Here is a 21316-nt window from a genome sequence, read left to right as displayed (position 1 = left end):
TACTGGAAAAAAAAATTAATAGTTGATTTTATGATTTTATTTTCACTTTAGACAATATTAACATTATTAAAAAAAATCTACTTTTTATCAAAAATATTTTAGAACTTTCACTTAAACAATTTAAATCTTCATATTGACAAATGAAATTTTTACATCAACATACAGTGTAATGCATTTCAAACAAATGTCTAACATCTTATTAACTACATTTTTGTGCATGTGTATATATTTAAGATTAATTATTATAATTTGCCTTAATACCATTAATTTTATTGAGATGTGAGTAAATAAACCCACAACCAGATATAAAGTGCAAAACTCTTTTGCTTATTAATTTTATAGAATTTCATATTATGTTATCGTATCTACTCAGACGAATTTCATTACAATAGAATGTCATTGCGTCTGTTGAAATGTATTTTGCCAGAACAACACATATATAGAGAGAATTGATAGCTTTATTAGGAGAGAATACACTCAAATACACTCGAATCTTGCAAATTACAGTTTGCGCACAACACTCTGTGTAAGATTCAAGAGTGAGATTGTGGTCTGTGGAGTTGTATATGCTGCAGCCCGTAGATTTCAAGCGACTCTCCCAGAGAATCTTCCTTGGTGGAAGACATTTGATGCAAATCTAATATGTTGGAACTCTTTCAAATATACTAATTGTTCTATAAACTCAACCTGTATTGGACCAGTGTAAAAGGTAAGATATGTGCTATTAAGACCATATGTCAACACTTGAGACTGTATGCCTTAATGAAGCTTGTGCTATAAATACTAAAATTGTTGGCTAACAGGCTGCTATGGCCCTCAGAGGTTTGACTATGTTTGTACTTGCACATATTCAAGTAAAAAGCTTCATTCTGTTGGTAATTAGCTGCATACATTATGTTATTTGACTCGGTTAGTCTAGTAACTGTGATCTAATGTAATTCGGCGAGCAGTGCCTATGTCTAAGATCGTAAATGAACTAGAAAGAACTAAGGTTATGTCACTTGATACTATTATGACATATGTTTAGAATCTGTTGAACTTGAACTTCTTCATGTTAAGACCTTCAATCTGTTTTGTACATTTGCAGCAAAACTTACTTGTTGTGTCACATTTAATCTAGTCTTTTGTTATAAGTCTATATATTATATACCTGCGCCTGGGGTTATAAATGTTCTATAAAGAAGTTAAGTTATGTCACTGTGTTAGGGACTCTTAAGGATTTTATATTCTAAAGCTTGTCACTTGAATAACTTAATGAGGCTTGTGTCTTGCTTAGGACATAACAATTACTTGCATTAATGAGGATTGTGACTTGATTTGCAAACTAACAATTTAGAATAATAGATAGTGTTACTTGCCTAAGTTAAACTGCTAAAAGGATCAAGTACTCTTCCATTCAAAGGGTACAAAGGATTTTTAGTTCTAATACTGACACTTGCTAGGGATTTATAAGGTCTACCTTGATATTTTCTTTCATACGAAAGGAACATGTACTATCATGACAAGCCTCTACTGAACACTTGTCAGGTGCATTTTATGTTTATTTTTGCTAAGAGGCATGTCCTAGACTTCTAAATATTCATCATTTGGATTCTTGTGCTGCTTAGACTGATAACAACAGTGAACCAAGACTAAGACTGCTTGAAATAGTATGTTCTAATCCAGATTATATTAAACATAACATTATGTTTGTATGGAAAAACAACTAGTTCAAGGTAAACATTTAAAAAATCAAATCTGAAAAAGAAATTCAAAATATTATATTAACATAATATTATGTTTGTATGGAAAAGAAAACTAGTTCTATATCTGATGACTATGGTTTTGTAGCAGTTCTATCTCTGATGACTTAGAGTACTATCACAGTTAAGATCATCTTTTCCTTTTAAGACCTTCATTCTGTTTTGTATATTGTTAAGACAATGTTTTCCTGATGACTATTGTCTGAAATCAGGATATTGTTTGCGACTCTTCAAATATAGTAATTGTGCTATAAATTGATCTGTGATTTACCTGTGTAAATGGTAAGAAATGTGTCATGACCTAAAGTTCTGTCATTGTGTCAAGGTTTGAGAATTTCTGCCTTATTAAGCTTGTGCTATAAAGACTAAACTTGTTGACCAACTGACTGCTGTCACCATCAGTGATTTGACTAAGTTTGCACTTGAACATGTTCGAGTAAAAAGCTTCATATTGTTTGGTTATTCGCTGCTTACCTTATATTTTTTTGGCGTAGTTAATCTAGTAATTGTGATCTAACGTCATTCTGTGCAGTGCACAACAATCGTAAATGAGCTATAAAGACCTATAGTTTACGCAACTTTTTAACTAATAGGCTGATGAGGCCTTTAGTGGACTGACTAAGACTACAATCTCTGCTGATTAGAACTTGTAACAGTTAAGACCTATTGCATTAAACATGATGACAATGTGTTTAAAATCTTATTAAACTTGAATATCATCTCGTTAACACCTTTATTCTGTTTTGTACATTTGCTGCAAAACTAGTGTGACACAGTTAATCTAGTCTTTTGCTATAACGTCTATATATGATGTAACTGTGTCAAGGGTTATAAATGTGCTAAAGCTTGTCACTTGAATAACTCAATGAGGCTTGTGTCTTGCTTAGGACTTAAGAATTACTTGCATTAATGAGGGTATTGACTTGCTTTGCTAACTAACAATTTAGAGTATCAAGTATACTTCCATTCAATGGGTACTAAGGATTTTTAATACTAATACGTGGCAATTGCTTGCTAATGACTACCTTGATGTTTTCTTTCATACTAAAGTAGCATGTACTATCAAGACAAGCCTCTACTAAAGTCTTCTCAGTTGCATGTTATGTTTGTTTTTTGCTAAGAGGCATGTGCTAGACTTCTAAATATTCATTATATGGATACTTGCTGCTCAGACTGCTAACAACAGCGAACCAAGACTAAGACTGCTTGAAATAGTATGTTATATTCAAGATTATATTAAACATAATGTTATATTCATATGGAAAAAAACTAGTTCAAGGTAAACATCTTAAAAATCAAATCTGAAAAAGAAATTCAAAATACTTAGAGATATAGAAAATAAATGATTCACAAGGAACAAAATAGAGTCAAGCTATTTGTCTTGACAGAACATATTTGATATAAAATAAGAATTTTAATCGAAAAGTGATTGGACCTGTGTTGAGTGCCTCTACAGCTTTCACAAATTAGGCACTCCAATTACATAAGGAGAGCACTCATCTATATATACAATTCATATCTAGATGTCTAATTGTGCTATAAATTTGTTCTGAGCTGTACCTGTGTAAAGGGTAAAAAATGTGCTTATAATGACCTAAGTTCTGTCACTGTGTCAAGGATATAGTAACTGTCTCATTCTGTACATCTACTGTTTACTTTATATAGTGACTCTATAAATCTAGTAATTATGACCTAATGACACTCATCCATAATTTGTTGAAATAGTAAGCTTGAATCATGACTAAGACTAGAACAGACGATAACAGCAAAACAATGGCTTGTCAGACATGCAACAAACAATACAAGATTGCTGATCGTACAAAACATGAGAAGACATGCCAAAAAGATATGGTAAATACTGATTAAACTAATATTTAAGTCTTATACAGAATGCAAGATAGTTTATTCTGTCCATATACTAATACGAAATTCCTTTTTTTGGACAGAATAAAAAGGCAGAGAAGGATGCTGCAACTGCCAAAGCCAAAAAGAATAAGAAAATCAAACAAGAGATAATGTTCTACACTACAGCAACTTGAAATGTTGGAGTTACTTCACTTGAAATGTTGAATGCTGAATTACTCTCTCTTGTGCTGAATTACTCTCTCTTGTGTTGAAGAGACCTATCTCTTGTAATGAATTACTCTCTCCTGTGTTGAATTACTCTCTCCTGTGTTGAATTACACACTTGTGTTGAATTACTCTCTTGTAATGAATTACTCTCTTGTAATGAATTACTCTCTCTTGTTGAATTACTCTCTCTTGTGTTGAGTTACTCACTTGTTACTCAATTGTTACTCAATTACCCTCACTAGTTGAATTATAATTCAATTACCCTCACTAGTTGAATTGTTACTCAATTGTCACTCAATAGTGTTGAATTACCCTCACTAGTTGTATTAGAATTCGATTACCCTCACAAGTTGAATTGTTACACAATTGTCACTCAATAGTGTTGAATTACCCTCCCTTGTTGAATTATAATTCGATTACCCTCACTAGTTGAATTATATTAGAAATTCGATTACCCTCACTAGTTGAATTATATTAGAAATTCAATTACCCTCACTAGTTGAATTATATTAGAAATTCAATTACACTCACTAGTCAGTGTTTAAGTGTTGAATTATCATTCCGTGCTCACTTGTTGAATTAACCTTAGTCTCACTTTTTGAATTAGTCTTAGAAAATCAAAACTAAGAAACACAAAATCTTGGCTAATTACATATAGATCTACTCAATTAACTTTAAATTTAAATTCCAGATATACAGTGAATTAGATATAGCTGTCAAAAATCAAAACTTCGGGATGTAAATTGAATTGAACCATTCAACTATTCAAGATGTAAAACAATTAAAACTTTTAGAGGAACAAAACAAAACTTTAGATCAAACATCAAAAATTGAAACTCTAAAATAACAAAAAAGAGGTACAAAATAACATTGAAGGAGATTAAAAATCGAGACATACCTTGTATTCTTTTTGAATTAATATAACATAGATCAAACATGAGATGGATTAAGAATTCAGATCTATTTATTTGGTTTATTTTTGAGAGAGGAGATGAGAGAAAAGTAAGAGGAAGAGATCTGGTCACAAACTGCTCTGTGGATTGTGAATGTACTTTTTCTCTGAACCTAACCTATAAATACTTCGTGTGTTAAATTATTTATTTTACAGTCCTTTTCTTCTACCTAATAAATTATATTATATTTGATTGGACTCCCTATATTAAAAAAAAAAAAAAAAGACAACTTTAATTTAATTGTATTAAACGAGGTAGCTTTTTCAGAAGAAAAATATAAAATTATACCAACAGAAAATCCAAGGAGTATTTTTGCAATAAGTAGGTAAGTAGGGTTTTATTTTATGGGCTTCAGATTTTTTAACACTACGCCCAAAATATTTCTTTTTTATTAAAATCAAAAATAAATTTATAGTTTTTTTAAAATATTTAAAAAGAAATATTATTATTAAAAAAATTTAGAATTTTTTTTGGACTTTAATATCTAAAATCCTATTATCTTCTTGGATGTTTTTATCGTAAAAAGCAACCTTTAAATTAAAGTTAAAGTTGCCTCTTCCAATCATAGATAATATTTTGGTTTCTCCTAGGCGTCTTTTACGGTAAACGAAGGATTAATTTAAAATACGAAATATTAAATATAAAATATATATTAAAATTTTAATTATGATTATTTTTTTCCATGTTTAAATAAAAAGAAAAAAATTATTTACGAAATAATATATTATTTCCGGTTTTAACCTAATAATATTTATTTATTGCTCAAGTCATACGGAGTATTTGTATTTCTAGGGATAAATTAATACAATAAAAGCAAAAAAATTGAAACGTCACCACTCTACTCCTTTAATTAATCTATTGAATTACAAAAATAGTCTCTTTGAACTTTTCTGTTGATTTCTCCTCACTCTTATTAATTGTAAAAAAAAAAAAAGAGTAAGTAAAGATAGTAATATAGAAGTATAGCGTAATGTAGAAGTCAATATCTTAAAACGATATTAAATTATGCGAAAATATCTAGCAACGTCATCAAATTTTATTTTATATCGATAAAATCACTCAATTTTAATAGGCAGCGAATTATACAATTGTGCATTATACAATCGCAGTGAAATAGGATAGCGAATTATACAATTGCAGCGAAATAGGCCAGCGAATTATACAATTTAGGCCAGCGAATTATACAGTTTTATGTTTGCTATGGAGCGCAATTATGCAAACTTTGCTATAGCATACAAATATGAATTTTTTGTTTGCTATATGTGAAAGTTGCCGCAATATTTTGCTATCATATTATTTTAAAACTAGTTGATACATTTGAATAAGGGAAACTTACATAAGATTTAACATAGTATTGCTATAAATGGTAATAAATAAAAAGTATTGTACAATCAACAATTATTTTTTAAAATGTACTAATTTATATAATTTTTTCTTTGAATAATAATAAAAAAAGTTTTTCGGGTTTTCTATCGTTTTGTATAAATGGGTTATGACAGCCCAAATGATTGAAGCCCATTAGAGAGGCCCAAGTTAGTCATTATAGGATTCAATGCTTGTAATTAACATGACGTTAAATTTTGTTTGTAACGATATCCCTAGGCAAAAGATGATAACAATATTAAATAAAAACTACTTTATTAATTAAAAGAATTTGATACACAAAATATACTAATGACACTTGATCTTTTGGATTTCTCCACATATCTTCTTGGATATTTTTTTCGTAAAAAGCAACCTTTAAATTAAAGTAAAAGTTGCCTCTTTTCTAGGCTTTTCTAAAAAAAGGGTCCAATCATAGATAATATTTTGGTTTCTCCTAGGCGTCTTTTACGGTAAACGAAGGATTAATTTAAAATACGAAATATTAAATATAAAATATATAATTTTAATTAGATATTAAAATTTTAATTATGATAATTTTTTTCCATGTTTAAATAAAAAGAAAAGAATTATTTACGAAATAATATATTATTTCCGGTTTTAACCAATTAATAAAATAATAATATTTATTTATTGCTCAAGTCATACGGAGTATTTGTATTTCTAGGGATAAATTAATACAATAAAAGCAAAAAAATTGAAACGTCACCACTACTCCTTTAATTAATCTATTTGAATTACAAAAATAGTCTCTTTGAACTTTTCCGTTGATTTCTCCTCACTCTTATTAATTGTAAAAAAAATAAAAGATTAAAAAAAAAAAGTAAGTAAAGATAGTAATATAAAAGTATAGCGTAATGTAGAAGTCAATATCTTAAAACGATATTAAATTATGCAAAAATATTTAGCAAAGTCATTAAATTTTATTTTATAACGATAAAATCATTTTAACTTTAAATTTTTATCTTTAAAAATCACTCAACTTAAAGTTTTATACTCAAATATCATTCAACTATATTTAATATTGAAATAAATTTAAGGGCAACTTTCACATATAACAATTAAAAAATTCATATTTGTATGTTATAGTAAAGTTTGCATAATTGCGCTCCATAGCAAACAAAAAAACTGTATAATTCGCTATACATATATAGTTGAAGCAAATTTTATAAAACGAAGTGTATAAAACAAGAAAGAGAAAGACACTTGGGCAATGAACTGCATAAAAACGAAGTATATAAAACGACTTGTATTATTATAAATGTATAGAATGATTATATACAATTTGAATTTGTATAAAATGAGAAAGAGAGAAAGGCAAAAGAAACTTGACAGGGAATATACAATTTAATCGAATTGTATAAAACGAGAAAGAGGGAAATTAGATACAATTTGAAAATTGTATAAAACGAGAAAGAGAGAAAGGCAAAAGAAATTGGGCAAGCGAGTATTTTTATTGTATAATTATAAGTGTATAGGACGAAAATATATGTACTTGAATGTATATATACATTTTTCTCACGTTTTATACAAACGGAAACACAATTTATACATTTCACTTCTGTTTGTATAAGTGAGAAAAAGCGAGGGTGGCGAGCGAGATTTGGGAGAGTGGCGAGCGAGATCTGGAAGAGGGGAGAGAGTGGAACAAAAATATGTGTATTTATACAATTTTCTTTGCTTTATACAATTGAAAACAATTTTTATACACTTGTGTTTGTATAAAAAGTGAGGAAGCGAGCGAGAGATTGGAGGAGAGTGGCGAGCGAGATATTTGGGAGAGAAGCGTCTGACAAATGTTTGCTATGAAACACAATTAAATCAAACCCTAGTTACTTCATTTATTTTAGATTATTAGTTTGCTATTATATATAATTTTTCCTAAATTTAATATGACGGTATAAAGTATTTTATGGCATATAATTATAAACCCAACAAACAAATAATAGTAGTATTAGAATCTATATATTATTATACCTAACCCAACACTAATTATTTTCGTCTAAAGCCTGATTTTGGGTAGAAATAGAGCAAGTCATTATTTACTTATATTAGCAATTTCTGCTCAGTTATTTTTGCAAAATATTAGCTATAAATTTTTAATTATTTTTGACAAATATTATATGAGTAAACTTTGGATAAAATTTAACTATGAGTTTGGTCATAAAATTTGGGAAATATATTTCACCTTTTTAGAAAAATATAATTTATGTCCATAAATTTTAAAAACTATCAAAACTAACTATAAACTTGTTTAAAATCAATTGAATGTTCGTTACAACAATAACAAATAGTGTTCATGACACTGAAGCAATGTGATAATTTGGAGTGAATGCAACAAACATCATTTTATACATCATAAAGTAAATTTTGTTACCTTGAGCGAATTTTTTATTATTTTCATCAGCAATTATATCATAATTTAATATTCACTAAAGATAGAATATCATTATTTTGGTGTTCACGTAAAAAATTATATAATACAACGCAAATAATTACTATAGACAGTGTTTTTGTAAAAAATAAAAAGTTTTGAGGTAAAATTTTAATTTTTAAAAAATTATAAATAATGAGATTTGACCCAAATACTAAAAAAATTAATATTTAAAAATTTAAGATATTTGCTAAAAATATTTACCAAATAATAATAAATAATATAAACAAACATTATTTGCCAATATTTTTCCTAAATATTATTTGAAAAATCTATTGCCAAACGGCCCTTACTATTATAATTAGTACACCAACATGCAGTCAAGTTGAAAGTGTCTTGATCGATCTTTTGGTAATTTCCTAGAGAAAAGTTTTTAATTCTTAATTAGAAATTAATCTTTAGATGATTAATTAATTTGTGGGGTGGGTGTGCTCAGATATAATAATAAATATATTTCATAACTTTATTTATTTATGGTTCATATAATTACATGGCAGGAATAAAAATATTTTATTTTATATTTTGTTATATTAAATTTATTTTATTAATAAATATAGTTGAGAGATTTTTCAAGATAAATACTTAAAGTTAAGTGATTTTATTAATATAAAAAAAAGTTTAATGATTTTACTAGATAATTTATCATAATTTAGCAATCTTTTTAGATATTCACTCCGTAATATAATATTTTTTTTAATATAATTAACTAAAAAAAAATCAAGTTATAAAAATCTAGTAAAATTTGTTACCAATTCCAATCTCTGGACATTTTTTTCATTAATAAATTGTCATAAAGTGTTTGTTTTATTAATTAAAAAAAACAAGGGAAAAGTCGAGGAAACTGACCATAAGTGTAAGTTCAAATTTAATGATATTTCAGTGAATGGCACTATCTGTAATTTATTATCAATTAATGGGGTTTTTTAGTCGAGCTGTGATGTAGTCTAATGAAGAAAGTAAAAAGCACAACTCCTTTTAACTAAATCCATATATGAAAATACTATTATATCCTTCAACTTTCATGTATTACTAATAAGCTGGCATGTTGAGACTCTCCCTTCTAATATTTATCTTATATATATATATATATATAATATATATTTATTATATTATTATATAATGTCTAGAACGACCAAGAACAGTTTTGCCATTTTAATAAAATTATCAGTCTAAAATATTTATACTTTCTGCTTCTAAAGTATGAATTTGCTAAATATCCAATTAAATAATGCATAAATAATCATATTATCTAAAAATGGTGGGACTCAATTTTTAAATCAATTTATATTATATTAACACCTTTATTACTTTTTACACGAAAATAAATAGAAAAAGAAAGTGCATACAATTAAATTTGTAAATAATATACAACTTGGAATAAAGAAATTAGGAAGCTATACTATGAGTGAAATTTTTTCAACTAGAACAAAATTCAGATATTTTATTTTTGAAAAAATGTATGTATTATAAATATTCATCATAAAATTGATTAATATTTCACGATGAATTTAAGACTATCGCAAGGTTTATTGCAACCATTCTTTCTTTATTTAGGTTTGAGAACGATCAGGTGTAAGCTATCCAAATTTTTCACACACAAAAAAGTTGTTTCTGAAGGACTCTCTATACAAAAGGAAACTATCCAACATAGAATTATAAGAAATGAAACAACAAAATAACAAGAAACAAAATTATCTTTGTAACTATATATATTAAGAAGTATATAAGTTAAGTAATAACAACAACTAATAACACATCAAGTGTAATATCACAAGAAAAAAAGACGAGGAAATGCAGCGAAATCCTCAACTAAAGCATAAAACGATCCAACATAATATATAATATCGGATAATGCTAAGTAGTCAAAAAATTTGATTATAAATTTAAAAAGTCTATAATGTCTTTTTTATTTTAAAATAAATTGATTTTCTTTTTCTTTTTCTTTTTAGTTAAAAGAATAAAAATATTTTTTTTAAAAAAAACAAAGTAATATAGTGTAAAGTATGTTATTTTTCTATTTTAGTCAAATTTTCCGGTCAAAGAAATTTTCATATAATATTATATCTTGAGAAATTCATATTATTTTGTTAGATAATATATAGATTCTGTTGACATAATCTTTTTTTTCTTCATACCAAACACATTATGTATGTATAATATTGTATGTATAACCATGTATAACAAGTATATAGCATCTATAAATCAGTTAAATAAATTTTTAAAAAATCCTTTTATACTACACAACAAGGCAAAAATCCCTTTTATAACTATATATAAAATAAAAAATATATTAAAAACGAACTTTTAATATCTTTTATTTAATTTTCTTATACTATTGACATAGAGATGAATTTATAAAGGGCAGCTTTCACATATAGCAAATAAAAAAATCATATTTGTATGTTATAGCAAAGTTTGCATAATTGCGCTCCATAACAAACATAAAAACTGTATAATTCGCTATACATATACAGTTGAAGCAAATTTTATAAAACGAAGTTTATAAAACAAGAAAGAGAAAGACACTTGGGTAAAGAACTATATAAAAAGGAAGTGTATAAAATGAATTGTATTATTATATATGTATAGAACGATTATATACAATTTGAATTTGTATAAAATGAGAAAGAGAGAAAGACAAAAGAAACTTGACAAGGAATATACAATTGAATGAATTGTATAAAACGAGAAAGAGAGAAATTAGATACAATTTGAAAATTGTATAAAACACAAAAAAGTGAGAAAGACAAATGAAACTGGGCAGAGAATTATTTTTATTGTATACTTATAAGTGTGTAGGACGAAAATATATGTACTTGCATGTGTATATACAATTTTTATACTTATAAGTGTGTAGGACGAAAATATATGTACTTGCATGTGTATATACAATTTTCTCACGCCTTTTACAAACAGAAACACAATTTATACATTTCGCTTCTGTTTGTATAAGTGAGAAAGGCGAGGGTGGCTAGCGAGATTTGGGAGAGTGGCGAGCGAGATCTGGAAGAGGGGAGAGAGAGGAACAAAAATATATGTATTTATACAATTTTCTTTGATGTATACAATTAGAAACAATTTTTATACACTTGTGTTTGTATAAAAAGTGAGGAAGCGAGCGAGAGATTGGAGGAGAGTGGCGAGGGAGATATTTGAGAGAGAGGCGCCTGACAATTTTTTGCAAATGTTTGCTATGGAGCACAAATTAAATCAAACCCTAGCTACTCCACTTATTTTAGGTAATTAATTTGCTATTATATACAATTTTCCATTTATAAACAGTATAATATATGGTCCCAAATCAAGAAAGAAGGGAACAAAAACTTTGCTTTCAAATAATTTGGTCCATTCGTAATACTATTTGTCTTACATTTTTTCTAAAAATAAAATAAAATGTGCACTGAAGCCTTTATTTATATATGAAAAAGAAAAAAGAATTCTTGATTATGATTTTTTGTACTATATATTTATAGCATGCACCTGACAGAAAAAAAATCATGCTAACAAAGCATAATGAATTAATTCGAGTAACCACCAAGTTATCAAAATTATATTTTCTCAAACAAACGTGACTCACAAAATTCATTTCGATCTTCATATTATATTGCTTATATAAAAAAATCTTAAATTAGATAAAATTTAGGCATGAATATAAAATTCGATACTGAATTTGATCAAAGTAATTTAGGTACGATTTGACTATGCACCTGTGATCAAGTTGATTTAAGTTTAGATTTATATCATATATATCAATTAATAATGTAAGGTACTATAATATTTTGCTATCATATTATTTTAAAACTAGTTGGTACATTTGAATAAGGGAAACTTACATAAATATAGTATAATGCAGATTTAAGATAGTATTGTTATAAATGGTAATAAATAAAAAATATTGCTACAATTAATAATTATTTTTTAAAATGTACTAATTTATGTAATTTTTTCTTTGAATAATAATAAAAAAAGTTTTTTGGGTTTTCTATCGTTTTGTATAGATGGGTTATGACAGCCCAAATGGATGAAGCCCATTAGAGAGGCCCAAGTTAGTCATTATAGGATTCAATACTTGTAATTAACATGACGTTAAATTTTGTTTGTAACGATATCCCTAGGCAAAAAATGATAACAATATTAAATAATAACTACTTTATTAATTAAAAGAATTTGATACACAAAATATAATAATGACACTTTATCTTTTGGATTTCTCCACATATTGGCACTATTACACGGTAATATGTCATTATAAGTAATTTTTAACACCAGTGCCAACAACAACATACCTAAGTAATCCCCGTGGCGTCCGGGAATGTCTCCGATAAGAACAAAAATGGAACTATGCCCTCACTCATCCTCTGATTCGATCCAAATGCATGATATTGGTCGAATGAAGTTGAAAATATTTGGACTTGAATAAGTTTTGATGTCCAAATAATCAAAAGAGTAATATTTGCGATTGACTAAACAATAGAAAACACCATTTTCATTGTGAAACATTGAAAAATATATCTTGTTCCCTAGCCCCGGTGCAACACATGTTTTCAAGTACGATCCTACCAAGCTCACAAACAATGTTTTATTATTGTCTAAACTTGTTATTTCTTCCCTCTCCAACACCTCTCCATTCAATTTGTACCTCCAAACCTCTACTTTCCCTTCGTGGTGAGATAGAAATACAACTAATATTCCTTTGTTTTCGACATCTTCTGCCGTGAAAACATAGTTGATTGACTTTAGTCTTCTACCTCGAAATGGTTTACCATAAAATTCCCAACTAGGAGTTGAGTTTTCATTGATGGTAAGTAAACCCAAATTTCCTTTATCTCCCACTACATAAACAATATTATTTCTGAAAAATATTGGACTACTGCATCCCGTTAATTCAAAACGTTTATATGTATCTACTAGATCACTTAAGTTATGAAACGTCCAATTAGTCTCTCCAACTTTGATGATGCATACGTCTGGAGGATTACCACTGCATTTCAAACCAACAACAAAGCAAGCAGATGACGACGAGTTTGGAGGACATGAAAACATCCAACAAGTGATATATCGACTCTCCCCTTGTAGATCAGGAAGTTCAATTATCTCATTGCTAATAAAATTGAAAAAAAACATATCGCAGTCACCATGACTCATCAGTAACCAATTACCTTTTGAACTTCGAATTCGAGAATTCATTAATTTCGGAATTGGAATAGACGTAGTTGTCATAACATTATACACGGGATGAAAGAAATCAACTATTCCAGTATCTCCACGCATTGTGATCAAACGAGGCGATATTTCTGATTGAGCAGGACAATGTGGAGGGGTCACGGGTGCGTGTCTCCATTTTTTACAAACAGCACGAAAAATAAAATATTCCGCAGCAATAAGACGTGATGATATTAATCCGAGTATGTCCGATGGTATACCATCTGACCACAATGCAGCCTCCATTGTAAAAAAAAATTGTCCTTGAGAAAAATTATGGAACTATCTGTTATGAGATCTCTTGTGTTATTACCCTATTTATAAACTATAATAAGAATTGGGACAATACGTTAATTACTTGCCAACTCCTTTTCCTTAACGTATTTGAACTCACTATTATTTTTATTTTTTTTAATATATGTCAAGGTAATTATTTTTTTTGGAAAAATCAGCAGAAATAGTAATTTAAATTTAAATACAACTATAAATGACAATGTTTTTATTTATGGAAATTTCAATTTTATTTTCTAGAAAGCCAAGGAAAACAAATTTCCTTATTCTAGACGTATTCTAATCCCTTTTCCTTGTAGTATTTGAACTCACCGTTATTTCTAATTTTTTTTTTATATATGTCAAAGTAATTATTATTATTTTTGAAAGAATCAGCAGAAATAGTAATTTAAAATTAAATACTACTATAAATGACAATGTTTTGGTTTATGGAAATTCCAATTTTATTTTCTAGAAAGACAAGGAAAACAAATTTCCTTATTCTAGACCTATTCTAACCGCTTTTCCTTGTAGTATTTAATTTTATGATACATATTTTATGAAAGCAAATTTAGTGGCTTTTTATTAATAATAAATAAAAACATATAAAAAAAGAATCTCAATAAGCAAATTTAGTGGCTTTTTGTTAATAAACATATAAAAAATTCTCAATTGGAATAAGTACAGGTAAGGGAGTTTGAGTCTTACCTTATCAATCCTAATGAGATATCTTCTACTAATGATCAACTATGAAGACAATACGAGGTAAAGAGAACTAGAAATTATACGATCATCACAAATTTTACAAGTGAATATTCTTAAGCAAAAAAAATTATAAAAGCAAGGAGAAAGTTGAGTTATCAATCTCAAACTTCGATTTACAAATGTATGAAGTAAAAAAGAAAGATTGGTCTTCTAAAGAAACTTAAAATATGTTTCTCTTGTCCTCTTTCTATTCTTGGCGTTATTGAATCTTGTTGAGTCGTTGACACTATCATAGATTCTATTTCGTCATTCGTATAACTTTTTGAATTATATCGTCAGTTTCATGTTGGTAGTGTCTACATGTTTTATTTATCTTTGCACCAATTGCTTCTTTGTTTCTTTGTGCTTTAGGTCCAAATTGTTATAATCTAGCTAGTCTTTGTTAATTTAAAATGTTAATTTTCATTGAGATTGACCATCAACTACATGCATCACATTTTATTATAAAAATCCAAAACAGGAAAGTAACATATAATGACTTAACTTTCTTATATTTTGTATGTTTGAAAAAGGATTTAAAAAATTTATAAAGACAAAAACGAGAAATATGAATAAGAAGAGAAAAAAAAAATTTAACTACACATTTATTGATTTAATGTTAACCAGTGCATGTGTTTATTCTTTGTCTTGCTAACATGTGGGCAAGGGAGGGATAATGAGATGCTATGTGTTATCCAGTTGTAGACGTAAAGATGACGATCGTAGGTGAAGTAGACAGAGTCTTTCTTAAGATTTCTGCCTTTTGTGGAACAGGTTGTGCTCGTCCCCATAGACAAACTTATAAAAATTGCTATTTCTCCAATGCTTTCCGCTTTCATCCATCTTTCTTTTGTAAAATCAAACCGAATTACTTGCAAGTGGCATGGCATTCCAAAATCTCTTCCGCCAACCATCAATTGAACATATAACAACATATTGTTAGAAGAGGATTGAATGAGATAATCCTTATAGTAACCATAGTATGATTTCAACCTAATTGGAGATTCGTTAGTCATTGGTGTAGTTGTTATTCTTCCTGAATCATTATCTACATCCAAATAAGTTAGAATAAATTGCATCCCAATTAATGTATAAATTTTTTTCTGGAAAATTGTCCAGATCCCAAGACGTGAATCTCCGATAATTGATTGGACATCTTGTTTATGAAATTCTGTATTATAACCTGGTTTACAAAAGTAAAAAGTAAGCAGCTTCACATCCTCATCCTCGTCCTCGTCCTCATCCTCATCCGAGCTCACTTCTTCATCCTCGTCCTCATCCTCATCCTCATTAGAGTCTCCATTCCCATCTCCATCCGAGTTCTCGTTCTCATCCTCATTCTTATCCACATTATTGTTCTTATTCTCATCCTCATTAGTGTTCTCCTTCTCATTCTCAATTAAGAAGATAACTAGACATTCGGGATCATGAGGTGGTGCAGACAAGAGGCACCGCGATATGTCACCCTTAGTAGAAAGTGGCGGGAGCTCAATTTTTTCGTTTGAAATAAGATTCCAAAGACAACAATCATTAGAATTAATGTTTTGTAACACGAGCCACTCATCTACATAAGCATGTATTATTTTTTCTTTAACTTCAGGTATACTTTTCATATAATATCGATTTTCCGATACACTGAAATAAGTTTGTCTCTGCATATCATCACCATGACATATAAGAAGCCAAGGGTATTGAGCAAAATAGGGAGGTTGTCCATACTTTTCCTTCTTGTTTTCTTCCAACTCCATCTTTCCTTTATTTTCTACTCAAAAAACAAAGAAAATTAATTATGTTTGCTTTTGAGTACGTTAAAAGAATCAACTATACATTATATATAAAAAAAATAAAATTGTATTAGTCCAAATATGTTTAGGACAAGGAAATTTATTTTCCTTTAGTAAATATAATTTGGATTTCCATAAATAAAAATATTGCCGATAATAGTTCTTTTCAAATTAATTTTCCTATCAAACATATAGCTATAGTACGATTTCAAAATTGAATTAGATTCGATACTAAATTTGATCAAACTAATTTAGGTACAATTTGACTACACACCTATGATCAAGTTGATTTAATTTTAAATATATATCAACTAATAATGTAAGGTATTATAATATTTTACGATTTTAAAACTAGTTGGTACATTTGAATAATAATAAAAAAAAAAAAATCCGTCCCAAATGGATGAAGCCCATTAGAGAGGCCCAAGTTAATCTTGTCTGAACACCCCATTCAGAAGCCTCTTACCTGTTCGATGAAATTCCTCAAAGAGAGTAAATTATCCAAGTTCTTGATCAATGGGAATCTTCAATTTGGTGCTATAGTTTAGTATAAAGATTGAAAATGGAGAAATTAATGGTGTTGCAGTGTTTTTTATCTTCTCTATTTACGCAGCTATGGCAAACTACAGTTACAGCTACGGCTTATACCAGCAGTTTTAGCTGCTCTAATGTTGTTTCTCACAGATTTACAAGAAGAATTAACATGGGGTTTCGTTCTTTTCACAGATTTATCTGAATTTAATATTTATGAAATCACGTTAATTATATTTAAGTATGCGTGTATTAGTACCCATCTATTAATATTTTTGAAATGATATTTAAATTACGTATGCATATATCAGTATTTTTATATCTGAGTCTGACTAGTTTAATCTTTTGAAATGACGTTTAAATTTACGTATGCATGTATAATTATTAGTAGGGACCATGACATAGTTAAACAAACATATGTTAGTTTATTAGTCATCTTAGCTATAGTTTTAATTAACTACTATTTGCAATGATAATTGCGTGAGTTGGGTTTCGAGATTTTTATAATTCAGAATTGGTATAACTTTTCTATAGTGTAATTTTGTAAATATAATTAATTTTGCATAATTATTTAAGTTTAGATGTTTATGTTTGTAGATATTCGTTATGTTAAGTCTATACAAAAATAATTTAATTATACAAGCGTACGTACCCGCGAGTTATACAAACAAGATAGTTGAACATAACTACAGTCTGTAAATATGAAAACTACAGCTATGGGGTATAAATGTATAATTATGTTATTATAATGGCTATTTGGTGAAAATTTTCCCTTAGTACCCATTTAAGCTCGACTAAAAGTGGATTCAGACTCAGAAGTTCATATTGAGGGTAAAATATTCCTAATCAAGGTGAGTCTGTATTCAGTGGACTTAAATCTAAAATCTCTAATTAATGACATAAAAAAAGATATTCGTTAGTATTTTATTTTATTTTAGCAATAATAGATCATAATAGTTTATTTGTTGTTTCGGAAAAATATTGGGTAAGTACTATTTTTTAAAAAAATAAAAAGAAGTGGAATTTATCGTGTTATATAAAAGGAGAGAATGGTTAGGAAAAAAATGATATAAGTAAATATTAAATTGGTTGATTAAAAATTTTACAATTTTGGATCTTAAGAATTAGAAGAATGAACTTCATAAGAAAATATACTAATTTATTTTTTAAAGTTTAGGTCTTCGTTCAATTTTTATTGTCTAAAATATTTGAGTCGCCCCTAATATTTGTTATGAGAATTAATTATTTCATTATTTTTTGTCGGCATAAGATGAGATACAAATTCCCTAAGTTATGCACGTATGACGTACCATTAAATTTTATTTAAACAATAAATCAAATGTCATATCAATTTTATTACATAAGTAACTTACTTTTTAATCTGTTATCAAATATTGTATAATAGTTATTTCAAGATTACAATTTTGGGAGTAATAATCCCTAAATTACTTAGTATTAATTCTTATTTTGGTCCATTGGATTAAAAATTGGATATGTAATTCAACATATTACACGTGTTTGATTGAAAATTTAATAAACTTGGATAAATCTTTTGTTTCCAATTTTAACCTTGCATTGGTTTTTAGTGAATATGATATATTTGAATCATTTTTACTATAATTATAAGTTTATAGGACGAAAATATGTGTATTTGCACGTATATATACAATTTTCTCTCGTTTTATACAAACAACAATGCAATTTATATATTTCGTTTCTGTTTGTATAAGCGAGAGAGGTGGGTGACGAGCGAAATTAGAGAGAGTGGCGAGCGAGATCTGGGAAAAAGAAGAGGGGAACAAAAATATAAGTATTTACACAATTTTCTCTAGCTTTATACAAATAGCAACATATTTTATACACTTGTATTTATATAAAAGTGAGAGGAAGCGAGCGAGAGAGGAGAGTGGCGAGCTAGAGTTTGAAGGAGAGAGATGACTGACAAACAGTTTTGCTATGGAACATAATTAAATCAAAAAATAATTATAACAATTAATTTAATTCATTAGTTTGTCATTATATAAAATTTCCCTTATTTTAATTGCAAAGATTGAAATTACACATAAATTAAGTGTCACTTTTCTTATTAGTTTTGAAATTTCTCATTACCATTTATTAATAAAAAAATACTTTTCCCACTCCACTCTCCACTTCTCCATATTTTCTTCTCCGATCGACAAATCGATTCCCGGGTTCTCTCTATAATCTATCTGCTTCTGTACGATCAATCGGAAAGTTCTAGAAGAAGATGTCGTCGAATTCAAAGTTAATGCCGAATCTGGATGAGCGAAGTACGAAGATGCTGAACCTCACTGTGCTACAGAGAATCGATCCGCGTATTGAGGAGATCCTCATCACAGCTGCTCATGTTACGTTGTACGAGTTCAACGTCGACCTCAATCAATGGGTTCGTAAACTTAATTTTCGTTTAAATTCCTGAAAATGAGATTTATATAGTATCGAGTTTAGGAAATAGAGGCTAATTTGGTGTGATAATTGTTGAATTAAATTTGGCATAATCAGTATTCATTGTTTTAATATCCAGTAAGTATTGAATTTTGTTTTATGTAGATATATGTGAATATCTGAGTCTCTATGCGTATATTGATGGATTTGATTGTAAAAAGTGCTTTACAATAACACAGTAATTTTAGAATTGATCTCCTTATAGTTCGCTGTTACTTAAAAAATTTGTGCCTTATTGTGTGTTGTGGTATGTATGGAGTTCTGTTTTATGTTGATATATGTGAATGTTTGAGTGATTTCTGGAAGTACATATTAATCTCTCTATGTGTATATTGATGGATTTGATTGTAAAAAATGTGCCTTGGGATAGTTCTACACGGTAAACTTCATAATTGATCTTCTTGTATTTTTTTGCTTTTTGCTGTTTTACAGAAACTAGTGTCTTATTGTGTGTTGCCGTGTGTATGTAATTTTGTTTTATGTAGATATATGTGAATATTTGAGTGATTTCTAGGAGTATACATTGATCTCTCTATGTGTATATTGATGGATTTGATCATTAAAGTTCCTATGGATAGTTCTGTAGAGTAAATTTCATAATTGATCACCGTATAGTTCTCTGTTGTTACTATAAAAACTCGTGCCTTATTATGTGTTGCAGAATGTATTGAATGTTGATTCAGTTGTGCGTGATTTAGAAAGTCACGGTGTATACTTTTTAATATGTGCATTAACTTGGAAAACTTGCTGAAATAATCTTAACACCGAAGTTTGCCTTAATCCTAAGCTAGTTGCAATCAACAAATAAATCTCACTTGGACGCAATTGTCATGATATACATCATTGGATGAAAAGGTGGTAAATTAGATGTTTTTGGAAAAATATATTCCAAGGGATCCGCTGTGTACTCCTGCTTCCCGCCTTTTTGCCTCTTTATGATGCAATCAATGGGTCTTCTTGAAATATTGTCTTAAAGAATAAATTGATTGAATGTTTAATTTGGATTTCAGAGCCGCAAGGAGGTTGAAGGTTCTTTCTTTGTAGTTAAGAGGTATGCTTGCAATATTCCATGTATCTGGTTTTGTTTTCTATTTAAATATAAAGTGTTTATATCTGCCTTTGTTTCATATGGCGGTGTATCAAATTTAGCAGGTATTTTCTGTATGGTGCTTGTCTGAACATTCATATTCGTGGCAAAGTTCCAAGCTAACTGGTCTAGCCCCAATAGGAGCTCAAGGGCTCAGAGTTGATCCCAGTGGGGGTGAACCAGCCCAAACCTGACCTTGAACCCTTGGGAGGGGTATAGTCTTGGACCCCTTTTTTCCACTAAGAAATTTGATTGAAGAATCTAGAGACGATTTATATAAAAGAAAATTGTGTTCCCTTAGAATAACTTACTTACACACAAGTAGATGAACATAAATAAAAAAAATAATTGAAGAAAGAGATTGGACAATAGTAAGAAATTAGAAATATGAACAATATTTAATGCATTGAAATTGAATTAATATTCTTAACTTGCCTAGATACCAAACAAGCACATCTATTCTAAAAGGGTTGGTGGGTTCGTTTTGCTTCTGAAATTGACATAGTTCTCATCTGTATAAATAAGCAATAACTCTTCTAAATTGTAACCCTGAATGTTTCAGTATGGTGTCAATGAATTCAATTAGGGAATTTGGGGTTAATGTGTAGGCATCTAACAAGCCGTTGCCACTCCCCCCCCCCCCCCTT

The 21316-nt window shown here is 28.6% G+C and overlaps 2 protein-coding genes and 1 long non-coding RNA gene across 4 annotated transcripts in view; 1 reads left to right on the top strand and 2 right to left on the bottom strand.

Moving 5' to 3' along the window:
* Positions 1-306: 306 nt before the first annotated feature.
* Positions 307-4881, bottom strand: LOC107031644. Its single transcript, XR_001458266.2, has 2 exons — positions 4714-4881; positions 307-687 (listed from the first exon to the last, which is right to left on the bottom strand). It is a non-coding gene; the product is annotated as an uncharacterized LOC107031644 (long non-coding RNA).
* An 8051-nt stretch (positions 4882-12932) lies between these two features.
* Positions 12933-14033, bottom strand: LOC107029922. Its single transcript, XM_015231359.1, has one exon. It carries the CDS (start codon positions 14031-14033, stop codon positions 12933-12935), a length of 1101 nt encoding a protein of 366 aa, XP_015086845.1.
* Positions 14034-19224: 5191 nt separating this feature from the next.
* The window catches only part of LOC107029219 (mRNA-decapping enzyme-like protein), a 9392-nt gene continuing 7300 nt past the window's right edge, over positions 19225-21316 (top strand). Inside the window, exons 1-2 of one of the 2 annotated variants that reach the window (XM_015230583.2) lie at positions 19225-19523; positions 20593-20633. In XM_015230583.2, the coding sequence (XP_015086069.1) occupies positions 19365-19523; positions 20593-20633 (200 nt within the window). In that variant the 5' untranslated portion in view covers positions 19225-19364. The remainder of the gene's footprint in view (positions 19524-20592; positions 20634-21316) is intronic. The other variant, XM_015230584.2, reaches the window with a different exon arrangement.

The sequence above is a fragment of the Solanum pennellii genome, chromosome 9, assembly GCF_001406875.1.
Source record: "Solanum pennellii chromosome 9, SPENNV200".
NCBI lineage: Eukaryota > Viridiplantae > Streptophyta > Magnoliopsida > Solanales > Solanaceae > Solanum > Solanum pennellii.
The sequence above is the reverse complement of the archived record's forward strand: the minus strand, read 5'-3'. Positions and strand labels throughout refer to the sequence as shown.